This window comes from Dysidea avara, chromosome 8 (assembly GCF_963678975.1).
Source record: "Dysidea avara chromosome 8, odDysAvar1.4, whole genome shotgun sequence".
In the NCBI taxonomy this organism is placed as follows: Eukaryota; Metazoa; Porifera; class Demospongiae; order Dictyoceratida; family Dysideidae; genus Dysidea; species Dysidea avara.
Window position 1 is genome coordinate 35,366,070 of NC_089279.1, and position 19,048 is coordinate 35,385,117.

Below are 19,048 nucleotides of genomic sequence, written 5' to 3' on the forward strand. Positions count from 1 at the left end.
TTTAATATTAGTCTACAGGGAAATTGGAGACATCATCATGTGATGAAGAGCTTACTGAATGAAACAGAGGGCAAAGGGCAACAATGAAAGAGAATAATTTATATAGTACTGGAAATTGTAAAGTTCTCCATAATCCCATAAAGCCAGATAAAGTATCAATTTAGAAATCAAAAATAGGTAATTAATATAAATTCTTGTGCTTAACGTGTGTCATAACTCCGCTGCTACAAGGCCAGTTACATTGTTGTTTTTTTGACTATTTGACACCCACAGAACCCATTAGGAAAGGCCTTTCCCATGTCCTTGTAAATTCACTTCACCTGTATTGTAAACTCGCACAAAGTAACCACAAAGCTTACCTGTCAAGAAGCTTAATACAAGCTCTATATGGCTTTTATTTCTCACATACAGACTACTTTTAGTGTACAAAAATTTGCTCACATGATTACATGCATACTGTATAGTAAAATACTTTGGCAGTAAAAAAGTGTGACGAAACCCCTCTGTTGAAAAAATTGGCAGAAAAAACTTTGGCGATTGAAATAATATTCGCCAAAGTTTTTTACCACTTGTTTATAATGTAACAATTTAACTTTCAATTATTTATTATCATAAACATGAAGGGCTTTATAGAAAAATTAAACTTATAAATTGCTAACGTTATTACCTTCATACAACTATTGTGCTTGATAGATGATCTCTATTATAGACCACTACCATGGTTCATGGTAGGAAGAAGTTACTAAACAAAAAAAAAATTCAATAATGCAATCTACTTGAGTATGTTTTATGCCAAAATCCTAATAGAACGCTCACCTAAACACTACCTTAGAAAGCTCCCCAACCACAAAAGAAACCTTAGAAGTTAAGTTGGAAGAAGTATATGTGTAAATATTGAGTCAAGAATGACTGATAAAAGTACTTCTTAAATGAACTGAAATATGGCACTTTGTTCAGTCATCTCATGATTACCTTTTCACTGAAAATCTGTTATCCTTTTGGGAATAAAATTTCCTTCCAATGTTGTTTTCTATGTCCATGACCTATTTTTAAATGCATATTGTGATCATAACATCCACTTTGAAGCAAATTTGGTTCTTGTTGGTTCACTTTGCCAATAAGTAGCCATTGATCTGAGTAGCGCAGCCATTTTGGTGGCAATGAACACAAAAATGTATATACATGTATGTGTGTTAATATGTATTCACATGTTATCCAATCTATTCAAGTTTACATGTTCTATGGGAATCCTATGATTTTAACCACAGTCATGCCAGAGCAACAGTGTTGTTGCCTTCTTGACTTTATGCACACTTACTTACAACACAGCTGCATATAATTATGCAGTAGTTGTAACATGGGCACGAGTGATTTGCCAAAAACATACGCACGAGCACGAGGGCACAACCCAAGTGCAAGTGCGTATATTTCAGACAAATCACAAGTGGCCATATGTTACAACTAATATTATATTCGACTCACCTGCAAGTGTGAGAAAGTGCAAGAATGTTTCGCAAGTAAGCACTAGCCTATTATGCTTTTCATTTTACCTATAATATTATGCTATGCTGCAGTGCTCAAAAGATTTACTTATTATGCTCACAAATATGCTCAAACTATTTACCTCAAATTTCATGCCTGACTAACAGTTTTGCACTTTCTGCATATGGATAACAACAACTTTTTGGTTGTGAGAAATATGGTTCAAGTGACCATTTGAAAATAATTCAGTTAGCAGCTTATTAGCTATGTCAACTGTTTAAATTATGCATGTAGCTCATTGGTTCATTATATCAGTAGAATTACTAATAAGGCTACACCACTATAATTCTTTTTGTATGGGAAGAGAATGTATAGGAAAGTATACACAATTAAGGTTATAAATAGAGCAGCAAAGTATGTCAATCTTTTCCACTGATAACAATCACAGTTACAGTATGGCAAAAATCTGTCCATTATGCTAGCATTTATATGCTTCGTGCTTCAAGCACCTATTGTGCTCCAAATTGTGCCAGCATTATAGACTGGTGCCTATATTTGCGAGTGTATTTATATGGAACCATGTGAATTTTGACTGTAGATAACGTTGTAATAGCAACGACAAGGCGCTGCTGAGAGGCCGAATCAGGTAAGTTTATCGACATGAAGAGTGTAAATCACATCGATTGTGGGTATGCAATTAAACACAGGAAGCCCAAATTCGAGCTGAACAGCTCATAATGAAAGCTGAACAGCTCATAATGAAGCTTAAGTGCACTATAAATTACTTAATATACTAGCCATGAATAAACTAATGCAGTGAATATATTTACAGCTGCGATAATGGCCTAGACAATTAAACACCACGCCCAGTTACTACAAGCATTTGACATAGTGCCAGGTGTCAAAACAGCAATAAGAATAAACTAAAGTACGTAGTGAATATGTTTACACTAATGGCCAAATCAATTAAGACCTGCACCCAGTGACTAGAACACAATCACAACAGCAATATAAACTATCCTGTGACCTTCTTCATTCAGTAAAACAACAAACTATCTTCTTCTCAAAGTCCACAACATATCTATGAACATATCTATGCTTTAGCTCACTTTACAAAACTAAAACCCACTATCAATCCTGTGAAATGTCACTATTATTAAAACAGAGGAGATCGCACAGCCGGTTTCATCACAGAAATCGGAGAATTCTTGGAATGCATTAATGAGAATAGGAGGTAGTATATACAAGTGATATAACTTGTATGGCTATAGCTACTACCTCCATTTCTTGTAAATGCATTCCTGAGCACTGATAGCAGTGCTAAGTCACTTCCCATCCCTTTGAAGTGAGGTGTGAAAGTGGTATAAGTGCTACCAGAAACCATAATAGCTACACACATCACTGATCACATGCCTATACAGTATAATTCAATAGCAAAGATAGAACACACCAACTATCACAATGTTTGGTATCTTGATTGACTAATGCTGATGATATATATAATCAAATGCTGATTACTGAACAGCTACATACACTCAACTTAATGATAGGCATGCTTAAAACTCTGTAACATCAAGCACCACAGGCAGACAGGTTGTTTTAGGTTAAAGTCATGAAATTGGGATTTTGGTTGGAAATTACTAATATACAGAACTAGATTACTCCTCACCATTGCATGCATGTTGATCAAGTGTAGAAAGAGCATAGCCACTGAAACATGAACACTCAAAGTTTCCATTGTTAGTATTACTACATATCTGAGAACATCCTCTATTATTTGCCAAGCATTCATCAGTACCTAAACAATAATATGAATAAAGCTGCCATAAGAATTCTTTCCTGAAATTTCACCATATAAATGCATAACAATTAACATACCTTCAAATGTGACATTACAGCTCATTCCAGAGTATAAGTTTGCATTTTCTGTAGCAACGTTACGTATGAAAGTAGTGGATGAGTTTGATTCAAACAGTATGAAAGAGTCATTACCACAATACAGAGCTCCACCCATTTCTGCAATGTTGTTTGTAAATGTTGCTAAGCTTCCATTTTCAAATACTGTATTGCAGTGATCACTACAATATAATGCCCCTCCATTTACAGCACTGTTTTTAATAAAAGCAATGTCCGAGCTTTCTGCAAGAACTATAGAAGACCAATAAATGGAAAACATAGCTCCACCAGATTTAGCTGTATTTTGTCCAAATGTCACTGAAGAGAAGCTTTCAAATAAAATATTACTACCTTCTTCAGAGAGTATGGCACCTCCTTTAATAGCATAATTGTTAATAAATTTTACAATTGTACCTTCACCAAAAAATGCATTAGATTCGTTGTAAAAATCAATTGCTCCACCACCTTCTGCAGTGTTATTGCTAAACATCACTGAAGAATTCTGACTAAATAAGACCATAGATTGAACCCCAACTGCTACTGCTCCTCCATGAAATGCAGCACTGTTGTTATCAAATGTCACTGATGATTGACCATTAAATGATATAATTGAATGACCTGCCAAAATAGCTCCACCAGTATCATTGACATTGTTGCCGTCAAACATAACCATTGTGTTATCATTAAATGTTATGTTACCTTTATATGTGTGTATGCAACCAGCAGCTTCACCACTATTATTAGTGAAAGTTACCACTGTGTCACCATTGAATGAGATAAACAGTTCTATATCTCCATAAATAGCAGCTCCAACTCTAGCACTATTGCCTTCATAGCTTACTACTGAATGATCATTATATGTGATTCTAGCTAGCTCAGTAGTACAAAGAGCTCCCCCAACTTCTGCACTATTATTACTAAATTTCACTACCGAATTATCATTAAAGTGGATGTCAACATATTGTTCAAGGAAAACGACACCTCCATCATATATAGCAGCATTAGCATCAAATGTTACAACTGATGCATCATTAAATGTGATAACAACAAACTTTTCTGTGAAAAAAACACCACCTTCGTATGCTTTATTGTTACTAAATGTTACTACTGAGTTTCCATTAAAGGAGATATCAACATAACTGTATCCATAAAGAACACCACCATAGCATAAAGCAGTATTACCATCAAACAATACAACTGCTGCATCATTAAAAGTGATAACAGCAAATTCTTTTATGTAAACAACACCACAGTCGTGTGCTTTATTGTTACTAAATGTTACTACAGAGTTTCCATTAAAAGAGATATTAACATTACTGCATCCATACAGAACACCACCATTGTACAAAGCAGTATTACCATCAAATGTTATACAAGAGCTTCCATTACTTGAGATGGATGCACCCAAGTCTCCATATATGGCACCTCCACTATCTTCAGCAAAATTGTCAGTAAACAGTACAGAAGAATGGTCATCACTTCTAATAGCCACCACATTTCCTGCGTACACAGCTCCTCCATCTCTGGTTGCATTGTTACCACTAAATTTTACTGATGCGTTTCCAATAATTGATATTTCAACATCGCTTGCTCCATAGACAGCACTGCCATTATCAGCAATATTATCTCTAAACATTACTAGTGAATCAGAAAATGTAATCAATAACTGAGTGTCAGAAAATATGCTTCCGCCTTGTTTACTTGCTCTGTTATTTTTAAACGTTGCAGACAAGTTTGCTCCAAAAGAGATGGAAGAATTTGAAAGGTAAATGGCACCTCCATCAAAATTAGCAATGTTGTCAGTGAAACGTACATTAGAGTTGCTATCAAATGTTATAAAAGATTCGGTACTGAAAATTCCTCCCCCATTATCTGCCATGTTTAGTTGGAACAATGCTGTACCACTAACCAGTAGGCTAGTCTCTGAGACATGAACAGGTACACCTTGATTGCTTTCAAACACAGAATCTTGTAGTAAGAGGGGCTGGTTATTTGAACCTTTAATGTAAACCACACTTTCATCTGGTCCATTTGAAGTGAAATTGCAGTTGTCAATAACCAAGAGTGGCTGCAGTGTGTCACCAGCTGCAGAGGAGTAGTGTATAGCAGCACCATGTCCACTATGCTCATTGTTTAGTGTAAATAGGCAATTGTTAATGTACACTTCACCTGACATATTTGATAGTAAAACAGCTTGTCCTGTTGAGTTACGGAAGGAACAATCTTGCACTGCAACATTTGATGAATTATAAAATCCTATTCCTGGATTAGTGATGGAGTCATTAAAGCCACATCCAGTCCAAGTGATCCCATTGATGGTTACATTACTACAAGTGACAAACTGCACACTTCCAGTATTAGTACAATACACTGTAGGATTGTTCAGTCCTGTTATTGTGGTATCATCAATGTTCTCTATGGCCATGACTGAAGACAACACACCATCAGTGGTTATGTTGATGACAATGTTATCGGTTGTGACATTTCCCAAAGCATCATCAAGAGAGCGAAAGGAACAGCTTCCAGTTGTGCAACATGAAAGTCTACCTTGACCATCTCTAGGACCATTGTTTGTATCAACACCATTGACCAAGTATACACATGGTGCATCTGCTATAGCATCTTCAATACCTAGTAGAAAGAAAAGTAGCAATAAGGCTCTAACAGTTCTCCAAAGTGCCATCTTTGTCAGTAACAAACCAATACACATAGTTAACTAAACATGCATCAGATATTCACTATTTTATAGTTATCCAAACCATACAAGTGGTAGCTATATATCAGATTGCACCTTGGAATGAACTCACTAGTCTGGCTTGCAGTTCATGTTCACTTGGCCTGTCACCATGGCACAACTACTATCAAAGAAGTGAACACAATGTTGACACCCACTATATAGTTTTGTTCTGTAACAAGCATGTTTTCATGTTGTAGAGATGTTTGCGCCTGAGTAAATGTATGGGATCAAAACCTCATAGCTAAAACAAGGGTTGTTCTTGTTCATATTGAAGCACTTTTTTGATCAACAGTTCTGGCATTTAAAAAGACTCACAGTGTTCCTTATATTTACACAGCTAGTCCTTGTAACGAGAGTTAATAAAGACCAGCTAGAACTGACTATAACTACAGTTGATTATAGCTAGCCTCTATACAGATTCTTCTACTGATAATTACCTATCCAAGAATGAATATCTGTTTCTTCGTACAGCATAACACCTGCTTCTCAACTTCTCAATAGCTACCAACAAGAATGCATATACAGTTATAGATATATGAAACTGCACTCTCTGTATCCTGAAGCCTATACTTGTGTGGATGCATGCTCTCAAGTACTGGTACTTTTTCTTGCGGTTTATCAAGAGACACAAATAGATTAATCATTTTAAAGAAACAGTATTGAGCCTTGTAGTACATTAGTATTCACTACCTGAACTGTAGGAGCAAGATAATACCTGAAGACAATAATCAATAGCTACCACAATGTGTCACCTGATAAACTGAAAATGCCTGAGGACATTTAATCAATAACAACCACCAAAGTGTGTATAATGATGGATATATGAGACTACACTCACACTTTGTTCCTTTTATTATTAAACTTATACACTGTTAAGACAAAAGTGTTATAATGGTAGCACTTAAAGAGGTGCTGTTTTTCTGACTGAAGCAGTCAAATTTAGCACATTTAGGTGTTATCATAGCATTTTTAGATACTATCATAGCACATCAGTTTTTAGGTGGATGCTCTCAAGTTACTTTTTCACACACCTGCAGTTCAGGCAGTGTACACTAATGTATAGGCTATGTTCATTACTGTTTGCATACTTAGTCATCACTATAAATCAGAAGGTCGTGTCAGAGTATATTGCTATCAGACATTGAGCTGTACTGCAACAGTACAATGAGCTCCCAACCAGTGCCCATTCATATAGTGAAGTATATCTACAACTCTAATCTTAAATTTAGTACCTGTTCTTTACAATTCAGTTAGTGCTAAGTAACCGCTTTAGGTACATGTCCTCCAGCACACCTAAATCACAAAGTTGGACCATGTACATAAATTTTCAAATTTAAGTGGACAATTTGAGACAGCTTGATGAAATGAATGTTTTTTTCATTTGAAACCAGCCAATCAATATCAATAAAGTGTAAAAACGATGCAATGGTATTCAAGACTACTTACTTTAGTAATTTGTTTATTGATAAACAATTGCTTGTGGTTTCCTGAGTTCATAATGTTACCCTTCTAAGTAAATTTTTGACTATCAAATCACCCAGGTAAAGCAATTGAAACTTTAAAATGCATAAATGGTGTAAAGTGTTCAATGTACACACCATTCCTCCTCTGCATTCACTACAAAGTGACAAATGCTAATTACATGCTAGTGGAAGTTATTAATATTACAAATGTCAATAAATGGACTGTTAAAACTGATCTACTATGGTATCACCTAAAAGTGCTAAGTTTTGACTGCTCCAGTCAAAAAACAGCACCTCTAAGTGGTAGTAACATAGCAACTCTAGGTGCTACCATAGCACTTTTAACAGCATGAGTTTTAATAATAGAGGAGAGTATCCAACACAATGTAGGGTCTCTACAAATGATTCTGAATAAGTCAAAGGGGATTCCATCAGATGTTAGCTAAAATGCTCACACTGGCAGGACAAGGAAATGTGATTATTGAAACAACCTTCATGAATACTACAAATTACAAAGTTTTGCAGGAACCTTTGAATCAATTGTAGATACCTTGTACTGTTATGTAGATGTGGATCTAGGTTTGTGCTAAGGGAAGGCACACTGGTAGAAGTGACCACACAATATGTGAAGCACACGGGTCATTTCATACTAAATCAACAAAAAAAAATCCGGACCCCTTCGTTTTCCATGAAATTTGGCACAAACATGGACCCTATCAACAAACTTTCTCACGCGAAAATTTGGCTCATTTTATTGGTCTCCCTTTAAGTTATGACCACTCATAGTTTCTGTTGAAAAAATTATTTTGCTTACATGTCTTCACTAAAATGGCCATAACTTTGCATGTGATTGATGTAGTCGCTTCTGGTTTAGATTTTTGAAATGTTTATATATATTAAATTCTCTTTCAGGTGATATAGTGCAGTTGTTGAAGGTTAAAAAATGACCATACCCGGAAAAAAATGGTATAAAGATAAAATTGGTATCATTAGATGCAGAATTTTCTGGAGAACAACATATCCAAAATCCTCTTCGGGGAAAAAAAGTTATGGACGTTTGAAGCTTTATGCTAATATAGTGCAACATGGCATTAACCTCCAAAAATTTTAATTTTATTTTTCTGATTATAACTTGAGATGTATACCACATATCTTAATTCTGTTTTTTGTACATGGTTATGCTCATGTATCTGTACTTATTTGTACACAGGGTACCATGACAACAACTACAATCATCTTGCGATTTGTATATTTATATTAATTTATGGTTTTTAGTTGTTATCCATATCTATATAGTTTTATGTATAAAAGCTATACTTTTTAGTTTGGTAATAATTTGTGGTATACATAAAACTCTCATTAAGCCCAACAATTCATGATCAGTCAGTAGCCAATTTTAAAAAAATGTTTTAAAATTAAGTTTCGGTCATTTTTGTGATTTGCTTAAGGTTTCATAAAAATATTTCTAATTTTACGTACTCAAAACAATTTTACATAATATGTTTCTGGAAGAAGATAAACATGTATTCCCAGTATTGGTCTGGCTGTTAAAGGGTGATAACCAGCAAAATGATAAATTTGGTGTCATTAATGACATATCCAAAATCCTCTGAAATCTCTTTTCAGATTTTTTTATACAGTCGTTTGATTTTTAATGAAAAATTACTATATAGGAGCATGAATTAGTTATTGAGTTTATAAAAAAAAACACTCTAACCTTAACCTTATGCATGTACATAAAATTCTAATGTAAACTAAACAAATTCACTTTTAGGTAATTCAGAACTGTGCAGCTGCATGCTTGTTTTGTTACAGTTTGTATACATATATATATAATTATCGTTTTCAATGTAAATGAAGTGCCATGCTTTCTCAATAACAATTTCTTTATCAATAATCATTTATAGCCTTTTACAATATTCTCCCCTCAAGCTGTAAATCTATGATTGACCACTGTTATGACATAATTTAACTTTTTTGAAACTCCCGCATGTACACCATAAGTATGACAGTTTCCATTTAGATTGAACTGTGTACATGTCTATTATTACAAATGCATTAAAGCATGGCACAGCTTAGTAAGCATTTATGAGCTCATTCCAGTATGTAACCTTCAAGTGCACCTGCAATTAAATACCTCAACCTCAACACTTTCATGCTTTCCACCATAATATTTAGTGAGACCCCAGCAGCCAGCCTATATATGGCTACCTTAGGGCTTATACACTTTACTTGCTTCTTTGTGAGGCTGATCACAAGTTAACATACACAAGGTGAAGTTTCAATTATCGTAGTTGATTTTCAACAAAGATCAATATAAACATGCTTTATCATATTAATTTTATAATTGAGAGAAAAATGATTTAAAATATTGGAGTAGCGTTATTAGGTCATGCATTATTTGGTGAGTTTCTGTTTTTCATCAGAAAATGGACATGCGGGTCAATATTGCTATAATATAGCTATAGGCTTATTATCATATCCCAACTCTCTGTATCACTGTTAGTTAGCTATATACATACAATAACTGATCTGAAAGCAGCACAACACCACAGTACTATGGTCTACTTCAGATGTAGCTATATGTATAGTCGTCCTTTGTGATTACAGAATTTTACTACCGTAAAATTAATGTTAGAAGGTTCCCTGCACAATCCTTAAGGATTTCAATACTACAGTAAACAAGGTAGCTGGTATATAAGTGCAGTAATCTTAAAAACTTAACTTCACATGCTCAATCTTTTTGATATTCAGACAAATAATGGTTGGCTACATTTTTAATAAAGGGAAAATATTTGTGGCAAAGAAAATACAAGTGGGATGCTGATGAGAAACAGAAGATCACTAAGGCCTTACAGAATAATTTGACTATTTGACTGCAAATATCCACCAAAAATGCCACAGTAAACCAGAGCACAATTCTAGTGGTAAAGGATATAGAAATAACAGCTATTTGGTTTCCTAGACCTGGCCTCCATGCCTGGTGGATTTATACTCTTTATCCGCACTAGGCATTGTACTTGTATAGTCTTGATCATTAGTGAATCATTCTTTACCCTAATACCAAAATATTTGCCTCTGTGTCCACACATTATTATTAACACTTTACAGTGACCAGCACTGAAGGTCTGACAGCAACATGTGCTGCAGCCTTAGGATTACCTAACCTAATTTCAAGGACTTAGATGTAATGACTTATAACTGATAAGGTGTAACAGAAAAGGGGCCAAAGTAAGGAAAAAAATCCCTCCAACCCCAGGATTCGAACTGCAGGTCACCCAAATGTCTAGTCGGGGCCATACTCAGTCTTCCTCCAGGAGGGATGGGTTTTCTTCCTTAAACCTAAAGCATTCATATGCACTACTTTGTTCATTATGCTTTAATGTGGTGCACTGCCCAATAGTATTGTGTAATTTGCAGCTTTACTGTGGATATACATTTACAGTGTCAGAGCACACTTTTATACATAAATTGTGGTTTCAACCTGTAACGTGAGTTCACAATGTCATTAAACAAAATGCTAAAAAGAAATTTACAAAAACCACTTCTACAGATTTTAGCAACGTCTATTTTCTTCCAGAAAACATATGCAAAATATTTTTGAAGTAGAAATATTTTTATGAAACCTTATGCAAACCACAAAAATGGCCGTAGCTTACTTTTAAAACATTCTTTCTTAAATGGCCTACTGACTATAACCTGTTGGGCTTAATGAGAGTTTTCATCTATGTACCACAAAATTATTACCCAACTCAAAACTATAGCTATTATATGTAAAACTATAGATATGAAAAAACTAAAAACTATAAATTAATAGACAAATCGTGAGATAATTGTGGTTGTTGTCATGGTAACCTGTGTACAAATAAGTACAGATACATGAGCATAACCATATACAAAAAACAGAATTAAGATATGTGGTGTACATCTCAAGTTATAATCAGAAACATGAAATTTAAAATTTTGGATGTTAATGCCTTGTTGCACTATATTAGCATAAAACTTCAAACGTCCATAACTCTTTTTCCCCAAAGAGAATTTTACAGGATTTTGGATATGTTGTTCTCCAGAAAATTCTGCATCTAATGATACCAAATTTATCTTTATACCATTTTTTTCCAAGTATCACCCTTCAACAGCCATACTAATATATAACATTTTATAATTGCTCAAAGGAAAAGGTCAAACCACAAAAATGCAGCCTTTTCCTTTGATCTTAATTTTCAAAAATAAATATTCTTTAATTAATTTTATTTTTGGTTTACATGTTGCTCTAATACCACTGAGTTTAAAGTTAGGACCAATAGTAGATCATGAGTTATGAGTGTTAATGTGTAGCCTGGTAATCACTGCTGCATGGTTGTATGGTTCAAGTATACAAAGATGCAATACCAATTGCTAGTAACTTTTTATATAATACTATGTCACAATCATTTTATACATTGTTAGTTTGTAAGTAAGGTTAATTTGTTTATGTTTTGTAAGAAAACCCAGTAAAAGCTTATACTTAAATACATATACTCAAGTAATTTACTCCTTATCAAGCTTGTATATATTGTTTCTGGTTATGACGATATTGAACTTGATTACATTTTCATTAGCTACAGTAACTTCTACTGCTACTGTTAGCATTTATTGCTGATTTTTGATATACAAGTACGTATTTTGATAGCTACAGTGGAAACTGTCTAAGCCAGTCAGGGCCAAATTTTTTTGGCCTTAATATGTGACCGGATTTGCGAAAAGGGGTCTTCCACACACATCCAATTTACAAACTTGGGAAATTCATAACTTGCATGAGATTGGAAAAAGTTATTACCTTGAAATTTGGACAGTAGGGAGTACCAACATAGGGTAAGGGATGGAGAAAATTTTAGATTTGTATCTTTCTTGAACACAATGTTATGACCTTCTTAGTTCATAGAATTGGATATGAGTGGAAGACCCCTTTTCGCAAAACTGGTCACATATGCAGGTGGCTATTTATACAATTCGATGTGTATAAATGTCTTACTAGAACAAATTAAAGTTGGCCCTTAATATAAAGGTGGCCTTTCGTTACAGGTGGCCGCTAAGACAAGTTCCACTGTAATTTGGAACACTTACAAATAAAACATGATGTTATGTAGTTGCATTCTTTGTTGTTAACACAGGTATGAAGTATTGTAGAGCTTTTCTAACAAGTAGTAATAAATGACCGTTGCAATAGAATGGCTCTAAAATCTTTTCAACTTACACCTTCAAAGATTCAATTGTGTACTGATATCAATGCATCAGATTTTGTTGCATGTCAAAGTTACATGTGAATGATTGTAGAGACCATCATGCAATATGCACCACTTTCAGTCTCAACTTTTACTGCAGCACTCTTCTTTATTATATGATTTAACTTTGAAGTTAATTGTCTTGACCCTTTCTTTAATCGATTATTGATGTATTTCACTTAAAGCTATAGATATGTATCAGTGTGCAATTGCTGTAACGAATCTTTGTACAATGTTACACAATTTCTATGGAACATTTCTATGATTCTACAATTCTCAATTATAGAATCAAATTATGAGCTACATTGCTATATCTAAGTAGTTTCATCATGATACAGTTGATGTATGGAGTTTAAGCTAGTTACCTTAGGGCATAAATTTCTGGGTCTTAATGTGCAGGTAGCTGCTTAATACAGTTGCATAAGTTTATAGGCAATTGTAATTGAAAATTGGCCCTTATGGAGTGGTAGACTTTCTATACAGGTGGCCACTAAGGCAGGTCATGGGATCCACTCTATTCCATCAAATTTTTGACAAGTAAGGCAATGCGTAGTGGTTTTAGAAGTGTACATTTTATAGGTACATACAAACATATAAAGATGGCCTTTAAGTGGTCAGTAGTAGGCATTCCCTTTCAAAGTATGATTCAAAAAGTGATATACAGTGGAACATATCTTAGCGGCCATCTTAAAGGCCACCAATTTATAAGGGTCAACTTTAAATAGGACATTTTCTACTCTAATGCAACTATATGAAGCAACCACCTAGGTATTAAGACCAGTACTAAGACATGGCATTTCGATTCAACCATTACACATTACGTGTTAGAGATGCAACGATACAGTGTGTAGACATATTGATGTATTGACTCTGGTGTATCACGATGCAGCGATATATTGCGCAATACAAAGTGGAGTCTAAGCAATGATCTGTGTTGTTTTTAATGTTGTTGTGTTTTTTAAGAGAAATAAGTGAGTTGATTTTTCTTTGAGAAGCATTACATACTACTCAGTTTAACCACAATCTACAATAATTTGATTGTCAGCCATGTTTACAAGCCACGATATGTCGATATATCACAATACGCGATATATCGATACGGTTTGACTTTGTATCGATACAGCGATATTGCCTTAAAATAATACGATACGATACGCGATATATCGATATATTGTTGCATCTCTATTGTGTGTACATACATATGAATAACTGTGTTGTTTGCATCCTGCAGTTACTATAATTTATTATAGCTGCATACACACATATAAGATTGGAAACTATCATTATAATCTGTGGCAGCGTATTATTATTATTATACAGTAAGATTGAAAGAATAGATTGAAATATCACTAGATGTACAGTAAATCCCTATAAATATAGCTACCTCTATAATAAGACCACCTTGTTATAGTGGCCACCTCTATTATATAGGACACTGACCTTACAGCGAAATATAATCAGTGATTTCTTTACTAGGCAGCATTATTATTGCACCAACTTTCTTAGCTTTAAAAACGGCTTTGTTAGTATGGCTTCACTGTAGTGAGCCTTTGTCAATACAAACCCTAACTATTTCAATGCATAAAATGATTTGTGACATACTAATATAAGGTTACTTGCAATTAGTATTGGAAATTACTATATACACATAATTATTTGTACAATACAAACAGCAGTGATTACAAGGCTACACATTAACACTTATAACTCATGATTGACTATTGGTCCCAACTTTAAACTCACAGTGGTGAATGATGGGTATTAGAGCAACATGTAAACCTAAAATAAAATTAATTAAAGAATATCTATTTTTGAAAATTAAGATCAAAGGAAAAGGCTACAGTTTTGTGGTTTGACCTTTTCCTTTTAGCAATTATAAATTGTTATATATCACCTGAAAGAGAATTTAATAATTATTTCAAAACTCTAAACCAGAAGTAACTACGTCAATCACATGCAAAGTTATGGCCATTTTATTGAAGACATGTAAGCAAAATAAATTTTTCAACAGAAACTTTGAGTGGTCATAACTTAAAGGGAGACCAATATAATGAGCCAAATTTTCGTGCGAGAAAGTTTGTTGATAGGGTCAATGTTTGTGCCAAATTTCATGAAAATCGAAAGGGGTCTGGATTTTTTTTGTTGATTTGGTATGGAATGACCCACACTCACTATGCACAACACGAAGCATGAACTATCTATGGGGGTCTGAGGCATGCCACTGACCCTGAAAAAATAATATAACTAACATGAAAATTTTTGAAATTGAATTTGGTGGCAACTCAAGTTCGGCTGAATTTTGGAAACAGTTCAACAATGAATGCTCATAAGCAGACATTAACTTTCAATAAACACTTTCAACTTTTAGTCAAAGGTATATACCACCAAATTTAATCTCGGAAAGTAATTTCCTTAGGAGAGCATAGTCTAGGCCTTGTATGTACTACTAATTGTTTCAGCTTAGTATATAACATTCATGCGTCCATTCAACAAATTTAGTCAAAACTGTCACCAGCTAGAATACCAGGGGCGGATCTAGGATTTATAAAAGGGGGGGGCTAACTCAAGGTACTAATCTCTTGGGTGGAGGTGTGCTTTGCACGCCTTGTGCATGCTGGAACTAGGGGGGTCTGGGGGCATGCACCCCCAGGAAATTTTTAAAAAATAGATGCTAAAATACTGAAATTTGGAGACATTTCCACATAAAATGCATATTTCTGCCTGTAGATATTTATATACTACCTTTAGATATATATGGCTCTCTGCAGCATTCAGTGCTAATGGAAAGGTTTGGGTAGGTTCAGACAACCAAGCACATGATGCACTCTCTCACAATTGCATGCATGATAATGTTGAAACTGGAAAATTTGAAATTTTGGATGATACGAGACTGAATCCGGCTGAGAGCATTTTCAATGGAGATTGTGTACCTGAATTAAGTATACCAGTACCGGTAATAACTAAACAAGTAGATGAACAAGCCTTTTAAACAGACCAATGCACTTCATTGTATGCATAGGCGCAGGAAGATTTGGAAAAATTCCATAACAGAACCAACTTTTTTTTGCTTACGCTGAATGTTCTATTAGAGTAGTTAGGTGACTGTTCTATTAGAGTATCTCAACTTTGTACACCTCCAATGCTGATCCGGGTCCTTGTTGCATACCTTTTAGCATAAATCAACTGATAATACCTTGGAAAGATGTTTGTAAGGTGGGTTTATGGAGTATTTGTATTATTAGTGATCGTATAATTATGCTAAGAAAAATTTAATTATAATCCTCAGCATATTGATCAAGTAAAGCCTAAAAGTGAAGGGGGGGAGGGGGCTTCAGCCCACCCCCTAGATCCACCCCTGAATACAGATATAGAATGTAAGTTATATACATACAAAAGCACAAGCATGCATAGTTACAGCTTTACCTGTACATCTAAGTAACTGAATTTCCATTACAAAAATACACTATAGCTAGATGTATCACTTTCTTTCACCCCTCAAGCTCAGATCAAAGAAGCCACTCGGCTACATGTATACATTCACAATATAGCCCGTTAGCAACATTGCCAAGGCTACATCTGGCTACAACTGGGTAGTGGTTATAGGCCGACATTAATTAGTATGCATGACTTACATGAAAACCACTCAGATGCAAGTGTTTTGTTATCCTCGCTACCCTACAAGTTGAAAACTGTTGGGTTGAAGTTAGAAGTAGTGTGCTATAGCTTATTCACCTTACTGATAAGATGAAATTACCACTCTAAATTAAATAACCACCCTACAAGCAAGCTTACCGATCAAGGCCTTTTGTAAACTTTGTATATAATTATTCCATAAATGATTAAAGCATTACACTCATGTAACAAAATGATTTTGTTCAATCATCATAACCTAATGTAGCCAGAATATACCAGCTGCTGACCCATAATCAAATCTTTTAGGCATGTAAATGCATCCAGTAGTTTCACTCATATTGATCTACTGCCCATGCTCTTTTGATTGCCCACGTTTCAGGCTATTAACCTGATTTAGCCTGATACACATTGGAAGTATTACATATTAGCTGTAACATGGGGTATTCAGGCTATTGCCATGGATACATCATGCGCAAACATAAATTGCACCAATAATGATTGAAATATGTTTAAAGTGCTTATAGCTATAATTATGTAAAATGATGAAACTTTTGAGGGGGGCACTGGCCCACACTCTAAGTCTGCCCCTTGAAAGCAAACAATGGAAGCACTAGCTACTCAAAAACCTGTTATATTATTAAACAGATTGTTTCCGGTAGAGTTGGCCCAGTAACAGATTGTTATTTTAGTTCCAGCTATAATTTGTGAGAATAGCAGTTTGCAATCTTGAGGATTAGTTACGTTTCCAATTCTAGAAGTCAGTATAACATTAAAAACTGAATTATGGTTTTGATTCCAGTTTTGGAACACGACTTCATTGTGTAGTAGCAGTCAGGGCCGCTGCGGACAGGAAGGGGGGGGGGGCAACTGGGAAGTTTTGCTCTGGGCCCTACTTTATAAGGTGCCACAAGTGGGCCTCATACAATAGTAGCTGCCCCATAGCTACTTATCAACACATAGCTACACTGTAAATTCAGAAGTGTAATGTTCATACTGATGGTATGACTCCTGCGGTCGCTTAGTGTGATGCTCATACTTCAGAGGTATGACGACCACACTAAGTGACCGCAGGAGTCATACCATCAGTATGAACTTCACACTTCTGAATTTACAGTGTACAATAAAACGAACTTATACAACTGTGTAAATCTTCCTTGTAGATTCGAAGATACATAAGAAGCCTCAGTATAAGAGATACCATCCAAGCTCTGCTCAATGAGATCCATAGCAATCCAGTGCAGCAGTGGCGGCAAACCATTACTCGTAATATATCTTATAAGGCGCCTATATAACAGTGTGACTTCTACAAAGATCGAGACACTCTAATAGAACAGTCACCCTATTACAGCAGTCATGCAAATATTCAGTCGTAGTATCTGTTAAAAAATCAGTCTGGCATAGAGTGCAAAAATTTCCTAGGTGGTATGCATTTGGTAGAAAGCTTGCTGTAAATTTCAAACTTAAAATGCCCCAATACAACTAGCAACAACAATCCAATCACCCTCATATTTAATCTCAGATAATCTAATTCAGTTTCGAAATTTCCTGGGGGAATACCCCCAGACCCTCTGACTTGGCATGCTTTGCATCTGTCAGGAGAATGTGCCCAATCAGTATGCTTACTTTTTGATAGCTATTGTACTATTGATTAAATAATCCTCTGTCCTTCCATTCCATCAAAGAGCTAGATGTCAAGGTAGGTGTAAGGCATCCATATGTCTTTGTAGATGAAAAGCTGTCACACATTACCAATTTAGAAGCATGCATTAAAACCCTTGCCAAATGGATAAGTAAACGCCAAATCTTTTGCTCGCCAAAATTTCTGCTTATACAGGGAATAATATGTGGGAATTGGACATTGTACTGGCATTGTAAAGTTTTATATAGCAGTAAGAAAATCTGCTGTTTGCTCAATTCCAGTAGACAGAAATTCTAATAGAACATTCACATAAGTACACTGCTCTAAAAGGCATTCACATTCAGTGAATGCTATCCCACTAGGGACCTATGAAAAGGCTTAAAGCCTGTGAATACAGGGAGTCTGAAACATGAATGCAGAAAAATGATTATAAAATTAAATGTTCTAATATTACAACCAGCTAACGCTGAAAAATTACTGGTCTGATACAGCAGTAAACTGATAAATTGACCACCAAAGATGATGTTATAAATAATGAGCATTTATCACAATTGGTGGTATTTTGATTACTGCTCAGAAACATATAGTACAATACTCAATTTTATGAACATACGTAAAAGCCTCATGCCTAGCAATAATGATGGGCCAGAAAATTCCATGGGGTGATTTATACATATCCATGCACCAAATTTTGGTGGATGAAGTATGTAAAATGATTAGGAATGAGCTTGCAGTGTATTCATACATGCCTACTTTTATAATGTTTGTTTTTATTGATAACTATCTGTGCGTAATGTATAGGTCACTAACAGCAAAGCAAGTTTAGATTTCTGGAGCTCCCTTAAGTTGACATGGCAACAATGTGATGACCTACCAAGACCAAGCTACATCACTTCCATCACTGATCATGACCTGAATGAAAATGGTTAAGTCA

General features: G+C 35.0%; 1 protein-coding gene across 2 annotated transcripts in view; it reads right to left on the bottom strand.

Annotated features, from left to right (window-relative positions):
• LOC136264399 (uncharacterized) overlaps positions 1–17,730 on the bottom strand; it is a 28,031-nt gene extending 10,301 nt beyond the window's left edge. Inside the window, exons 1-3 of one of the 2 annotated variants that reach the window (XM_066059128.1) lie at positions 17,607–17,730; positions 3,361–6,009; positions 3,152–3,280 (exon numbers count right to left, since the gene is read on the bottom strand). In XM_066059128.1, coding sequence (XP_065915200.1) covers positions 3,152–3,280; positions 3,361–6,009; positions 17,607–17,676 — 2,848 coding nt within the window. In that variant the 5' untranslated portion in view covers positions 17,677–17,730. Of the gene's footprint in view, positions 1–3,151; positions 3,281–3,360; positions 6,246–17,606 lie in introns of those variants that run through there. The other variant, XM_066059127.1, reaches the window with a different exon arrangement.
• Positions 17,731–19,048: the final 1,318 nt, after the last annotated feature.